The 7,353-nt window shown below is 35.6% G+C and overlaps 1 protein-coding gene across 1 annotated transcript; it reads right to left on the bottom strand.

Moving 5' to 3' along the window:
* Positions 1-772: 772 nt before the first annotated feature.
* LOC120002595 (putative leucine-rich repeat receptor-like serine/threonine-protein kinase At2g19230) lies at positions 773-6,360 on the bottom strand. Its single transcript, XM_038851355.1, has 13 exons — positions 6,219-6,360; positions 5,469-6,012; positions 4,805-5,280; positions 4,516-4,654; positions 4,185-4,256; positions 3,304-3,375; positions 3,139-3,219; positions 2,739-2,884; positions 2,435-2,652; positions 2,205-2,331; positions 1,938-2,000; positions 1,664-1,853; positions 773-1,381 (listed from the first exon to the last, which is right to left on the bottom strand). The coding sequence occupies exons 1-13, from the start codon at positions 6,358-6,360 to the stop codon at positions 955-957; spliced, it is 2,697 nt and encodes an 898-aa protein (XP_038707283.1). The 3' UTR covers positions 773-954.
* Between the last annotated feature and the right edge of the window lie 993 nt (positions 6,361-7,353).

The following is a 7,353-nucleotide window of genomic DNA, read 5'->3' as shown; positions in this document are numbered from 1 at the left end:
AAGTTTTATATATACAGTATTGCACTCCTAATAAGAAAGGAAGAAGGAGGATATCACTGTGTCAGAATTGTGATAAGAAAAAATATACAAGATCACACTAAGTTGATGGAATACCGACATGATTTCAGAGATATGATATTGTCGGGAAATGACAAAATAATTCCGATGAGCTACGAGTGTAGAATATCTGGAATCATGAATTTGAAAAAGAAGTTGAAAAAAATTAAATATACAAAATAACATCAAAAAACTAACAAATAAAAATGAAAAATGAAAGCCATACCCGCGATGCGCGGGATTCCGATTAGTTTTTTTAATGGGGAAGACCTCAACCCAATGATCACTTTGTGATTCCTGAACCAATTTTAAACTTGAGCATGACTACCACATCCTACACCATGACCACAAACACTTTAGACCGGGTCAAAACCCCTAAAATTGGATTGCAAAGCCCATGAAACTACGGAATCTCTAGGAAATATTCAGCTAATTTCAAACTCCCTATCTCAGGCACATTTAATCCGTAAGTTTGGAGGGCTAACCAATCATACTATTGCCCAGTTATTTACAATTATCCAACTTGGTCCCAACCTATATTTATTTAGCTTATGCATGGATTGTGTTGACTGATTAAAGAACAACATAATCAGACACACATATAAGAGGTGCCAAGCATAATTAAGATGAAAACTCGTAAACAACTAAAAATTCAGAACTATAGAAGGGAGCTCTTGATCGAATAAAACTTGGGTCAGAGTAAGGTTCGAGTCCCTTAATAATAATAAACATGACTTATTTGTAAAAAAATATAACACTCAAGAATAAGGAGAATCACATACCATTTATCATGACATCTAAGTACATATTTCATGGACTAACTCGATCATCAACTTATTGAGATAATTACTAAACTTAAAACTAGTTGAACTGTCATGCATAGTCATTCCTTAATAACTACCTAGCACTTGGAACCATTTCTGCATCAAGTGCCAGAGAGGTCATTTGAAATGAATTATTTGACCTTTTCATGCTGTTCTCTGTTTTCCCTGCTGTTCCAGATGCCATCTCTACAGCCAAACATTCCTTCAGTTCTACCAATACATGACTCATGTCTGGCCTTTGGATAGCAGCTGGTGGTACGCACGACATGGCTATCTCCAATGCTTTCCAAGCAACATTGGTGTTGAATTCGCCCTGTAACCTCTCATCAACAATGGTTTGGATATCCCCTCTTTCGATCAAAGGATTAACCCATTGAAGCACATGCTTGCTACTCTCATGGCTTCTTGTGATTACAGGCTGCCCAGTGATTAGCTCTAAAAGAATAATTCCAAAGCTGTAAACATCACTTTTCTTGTTGAAGTTTCCAGTAGATTGATACCTTTATTGCAAACACATACGATTAATAAATGGAAACATTTCCAAAACAAACGAATACTTTTCATGTGATTCTCAGTGAGATTTTATAATGGGATACAAGAAACTCATGCTTGATTCCTCGTCTCTTCTCCATCCTATGTTTTACATGGAACTGTTCTCTTTGCCACATTTTATATATGCTAAAGACCTAAAATCCTAGCATCACACAATCAAAATGTTGCTAACTTTGTGAAGCAAGAAGATGAAATAATCTGTAAGAGTGATAAGAGCATTTAAGACTTACTCAGGATCAAGGTATCCAGGTGTTCCGGCAGGACGAGTTGTAACATGGGAATCTTTTTCAGTTGCAAAAGATCTGGACAACCCAAAATCAGCAATCTTGGCTTGCATACTTTCATTCAGTAAGATATTGGCAGTTTTTAAATCTCTGTGGATAATTGGTGGTTTGCAACCGTTATGAAGGTATTCCAGCCCTGCCATTCACATTTAAAGTTTAAAAAAATAAATTTAAAAAGGAAAGCAAATAAATAATATATGCAATTATTTTTTGTTCTTACCATTTGCAGCATCAATGGCAATTTGAAGTCTCATATTCCAACTCAGAACATCTCTATTAGTTACTGCATGCCAAAGTACACCATTTTTTTTGTCAGATAAGATCTTCACGGAAAATTAATGCAAGGCCGAGAAGAAGCAAAATATAAGTTGATGATGGCGATGATGCAAAAAAGAACGGAAACAAAATTTAAAAAGGAAGACTCACGCAAAGTTGTATTGAACTCAAGCCTTATAATGTGTTCTGTGATCAAAAGCTTCTGAAATACCTGACAAGTGCTGTTTCAAGTTTCCGTTGCACATGTATTCATAAATCAATGCCTTGTTTCCCCGATCATCGCTATACCCAACAAGAGAAACTAAGTTTCTGTGATAAACAAGCATCAAGTGTTGCACCTGCAATTCAATTAGTGGGCCGTCAAGTTCATGAGAAAATTTTCACCATAAGGTAACTTATAAATTGTAATTGCTCTGCCCTCACTAAATTCTTGTATCTAACCTCTGCTTGAAATTCTTTATACCCTTGGTTTGATGATGAAGATAACACCTTAACAGCAACTTGACTGTCATCTCTCATAGTGCCAAGGTAGACTTTTCCATAACCTCCTTCACCAATGACTTTGCTAAAGTTAGTGGTAATACGAACAACCTCAGAGTGAGTAAACTGCCGATTCTTTGGTTTTAATGCATCTTCTTGCTTTGATATGGTGACTGTCCCTAGAGCAATGAGTACGGACATTTTGTTGACATTTTGTGCCTTGAAATTTATGAACATTCATAGTTAAGAGATTAGAGAAGAGTACCTTGTCCTTGATTCCTTTTAACCCACCAAAATATGGCAATAAAAATCAAGAGCACGAGTGCACCTATAGATGTGACAACTGGAATAATAAAGTTCCTCTTTCCTTTATCTGAATTTGTTTGGCCTAGTTCTAGGCTTTCTGGCAGACTTTCATGAAACGGAACACGGGAGAAAAGTTACGACATATTAGGTTCACATCAAGTATCTATAAGAACTGCAATGAAATTGGAGTAAAAACTTCTCCATTTATTCCCTTTATTTTTCTTAACTGTTTCAGATTTGACAAAAAAAATATTATATGAAAAATGGAGGTGAACAAATAGAATAAAAGTTGGCTATAACTAATGATAGAATAAACGGTGGCTGCAAATAATTTTGTATAATGCAATTTCCAAGAGAACCTCAACTGTAGTGTCCCATGCTTAGATTTTTCTGCAAGACCTTTAGGAATTGGCCCATTCAGATTGTTGCCAGCCAAATTACTGGGGAGACAAAGTAAAAAAAAGATCATCCTCTAATTCAGAAATGAGAATTAATTATAGAATTATAAAAGTTCAATAACTTACAGGATTTGCAAATTTGGCAGCGACGCTAAAACTTCTGGTATTGATCCAATAAAATTATTGTAGGACAAATCCCTTAACAAAAGCGAAATTCATAAGTTAATTAGTAAATAAATCCATATACACCTATGGTATGTCAATACTCTTTAATCTAGAGATTATATGCAATTTATGTAACCCAAGATTGTCTTCACTTCCTAATCCACAACCACGGCAAATTATGTATGATAATTCTATTAGAAACGGAGAGATTGACGAGTGGCTTAGTGAATTTTTCCATGTATGTACAGGGAGAGATACCAAATTACCAAAACATTCCTTATTCATTATAAACTCATGAATAAGTATCCCAACATATGAAGTATATTTTATGTAGCTTGCAATGGAGTATATTGATCGAAATTGGATTTTTTTTTTGAAAAGAAAACTTTGTTGTTCAGCGTCTTGGACTAGCCATCTCTTAGAAGGTGTTGTTAAAAGATCATCAACTCCTAATGAAATTGATGAAGAGATGGGTTGGTAGAAACTCAGAGTCTTTACTTATCCAAGACTTGTGATGTATACGCCATTCCGAAGTGATCTATTAATCTGCTAATAATCCGTTTCATGACAATTCCATTTATCACTTTATTGTCATAGACCAGAATGGCCCCTTCGGCCATAAGTACCTTCATATTCCATTGGGCAGGGTTCAACAATGAATTTGATCAATGATTGGAAAACTCCCTTTTTTTGATCTTGATTTAGAAACTAACTTGGGGCCCTAGTTGAACCAAAGAGGCTCAATTTTAATAATTTACCCCGGTACTGGCCATAGAATTAGATCTCTATAGAGCATTTGCTAGGTTGATAATTGAAAATCAATAGTGGGACAGAAGACTTACAGGGAATGCAATGCTGTCAGTTTCGCAAATGAAGAAGTTATGTTCCCATTTAGTTTGCTTGAGCTCAAGTTCCTGCTCGTAATTAATGAATCGAGTAAGTGGGGATTGTCATTATCAAGTATATATACTACACAAGTGGTTGAATCGAATACGACTTTCGTTTTCTAGGACTAATTTTCAAACTCTTAAATCATTTGACAACAAATGAAGTAAATTCTGTTTCCGATTCTATGGAATAATCTTGGTTAGTTGTCAGTAACATCTCATAAAATGGTGTCAACAATTAGTGAGTCCTCATAATTCTGCATATAGAAACTGAAACGGAACTTACAATGAGATAATCCTTGGACTAACACCGTCATAGCTACAATTCAAATCATTCCATGAGAAATTGCGTGGGACACATGGATCTCCTTGCCAGTCATCTCTGGTTATCTTGTACGTTTGTTTGACGTCGACGATGGCATCAACTGTCACCATTTCAGAACACAAAGATATGAGAGGTATGCATAATATCATATTAATTTTGCACTATGCATCTTTGGTGAGCGCAGGAAGTCTTGTGATGTGGTGTTCCTTTTTTTTGCATATTACAATATAACTTGGAAATAAATACATACTGTCATCTTGATTTGTTGGTAACTGCTGGAGCGGAAATGCATAGTAAACCTCATAGGCATTGAGGAAGGGTAGAAGATCAGAGTCCTTGGTCTTAATTGTGAAGTTAGCATTTCCTCTAAGAGGCTCATTTTGGGGACACAGCGACTGCGGCTTTAAGTAATCTAGAGTGATGGGACTAGTAACATAGTCGATGCTGTGAAACGTGATAGTGATTTGTCTTGGATGAGCTTTAGCGACCTCCTCAAATTCCATGAAGTGAAAGAAGATGTAATATTCCCTATTGATATCGAGGTTCCAATAATAACTCACGATCGTCTGGTTTTCTATGGGCATGACAGCTGTTCTCATCACTTGTGCCGGTAATTTGTAAACAGTACTGCTGCTAAATGCTGTAATATTTGATGTAGTATTAATTAGAATCCCGGTAGAAAAGTAGTCAAGCGACCAGAGGCGATCATAAGGGTCATTCTTGTGCCTAGTGATTAGACAATGCCAACAATTTATTAGATTATGCAAAATAAACATTGTCTTTAAATAAATATATAATAATCAAATGAATTTTGCTAAAAACTATATTTTAATTTAACCCTCCGGTTCTGAGAAGCATAGCTAAGGATTACACAAGAAAGAAGAGGAAGAGGAACTGAGGAAGAAGAAGAACACCTGACAGTAGTATTTCCTTTGGTGCCCATATCGAATCGGCCTCGCAAGGCCAGTGCTCCTGCAGATTTAATCCTGTATATGGAGTTGTCCAGAAGACGTAATTCCAAAGCAGATATGAAAGGTGTTCCTAACCCAGTGTCTACAAGACACACATGTATCACATCCCTTGGTGCTACATGTATAATTTCATATATAACATAATTATCTTCAATCCGAACAGTCTTCCATAAATTACCACCCAGATACAGGTCAAATTTGGGATTTACATTCAATCCATCATGATTTCCATACAAGAAGACAGCTCTGATGAGATAGTTATTGTTCTTGCCTTGAATTGGCTTCAATATGTAGCAATTCTTCTTTCCTTGTGGGAAGCTCCTCAGGTTGATTAGCTGCTGCCCGTATGGTGTGTCTTGAGAGGGGTATTCGCTTTTTATTTTTCCATTCTCACCGGAGCTTGTGAACTCCAAATCAGACTTGTAGAATATACCACTCGCTTCATCAACATAATCTTCGCTCGACCCACAATCAATGCTGATGAAATCTACTTCACAATTAATGGATACATTACACAAACAGATTCTATAATTTAAAAAACCCACAGTTAATTTTATGCCCTCCCCAGTGAAACCCGAATAGGAGCAGTAGAAGCAGAGAAGAAGCAAACTTGGGTTTTGTAATTTTTTATTATAAAAATAATAATAAAATAATGAAGAAACTTTGAAAATTGATATCCGAAGCTTATATTACCTGAATTCTCACTAGCGAGTGTTCTTCTCCCACGATATGCAGTATTTGTAGCTGCGTCTAGTTTCGTTCCAAGACTAGCGATTACTGGAACTGAAACTAATTCGAATACCAAAACCAAAACCAATATTTGGGCACAAACCATCTTTCTTACAAATGAAAAGTTTAGGATACCCTTACCATATATACATATACAGTCATATCAGTATAGACTATCAGGGAATCCATAATTTCAAAATCAAGTGGGACCTAACGGATAGACCAAGGATCACGAAGCTTATTCGTCAAGCGAACTTCGCCACAACTCCAGGTTGACCAAAAAGACGGAGAATTTAATTAGTCTTTACGTACAAAAAACGACGAATAGCAAATTCATGTATGTCATGAGTAATCATCGACAAATTACAAAGTAGTTAGAAGCAAAATCCCATATATCATAATGGACAATATCAAAAAGGTGCCGAAGAAAAAAAATGGTAGAACTCAAGATTGCCTAAAGAACCCTTTGAAGCTACAATGGACGAGAATAAACATGAACTAGCAACATGTACTCATACTAAACCACCCAATTTTGAACATGTATTCATAACTTTCATAAAAGGAAGAAGATTTTAAAAAAATAATTTCTCTACCACCTTGCTACAATCCTTGTCACAATCACACAGTAATATCAATCATAGTACACTCAGTTTACTCCCCTGAGGAACAGATCAATGCCCTTAGTTTATCCCTTGAGGAGTGGGTCAGTGTATTCAATTTTTCTCTCTGAGTAATGGGTTAGTGCACTCAGCCCCCTAAGTAACGGGCCAGTACCCTCAATTTAGCCCCTTGAGGAACATGTCAGTTCTCACAAAGCCAATAGAGACATAAAACAGTATGCATTCAATCCTGTTGTCAATTCATATAAACTTTCGAATAGTTTATCAATATGAAACCATACGAAATCATACAAAACGATATGAAATTACCATTCAAATTTTGTCCATATCAAAAATAAATATTAAAGGTCTATCCATATCTCAATCAACAAAATATTCTTTGAAATAAATAAAATCCTTGAAATCATTTGACAAAACTTTCCTAAATTTCTTTACAAAAATCTTTCGAAACATACCATTATTTTTCTTTTTAAAACAAA

Source organism: Tripterygium wilfordii, chromosome 7, assembly GCF_013401445.1.
Source record: "Tripterygium wilfordii isolate XIE 37 chromosome 7, ASM1340144v1, whole genome shotgun sequence".
In the NCBI taxonomy this organism is placed as follows: domain Eukaryota; kingdom Viridiplantae; phylum Streptophyta; class Magnoliopsida; order Celastrales; family Celastraceae; genus Tripterygium; species Tripterygium wilfordii.
Note: the sequence above shows the minus strand (reverse complement) of the source record. Positions and strands in the feature narration are given on the sequence as shown.

Excerpts from the sequence above, each read along its gene's own strand:
- LOC120002595 (XM_038851355.1), bottom strand. The coding sequence starts at position 6,360 with ATGGTTTGTGCCCAAATATTGGTTTTGGTTTTGGTATTCGAATTAGTT. Across the intron at positions 2,885-3,138 it reads CATGGGACACTACAGTTGAG|TCTGCCAGAAAGCCTAGAAC; the intron begins GTTCTCTTGGAA and ends GTTTCATGAAAG. Across the intron at positions 1,854-1,937 it reads TGCCATTGATGCTGCAAATG|GGCTGGAATACCTTCATAAC; the intron begins GTAAGAACAAAA and ends TGTGAATGGCAG.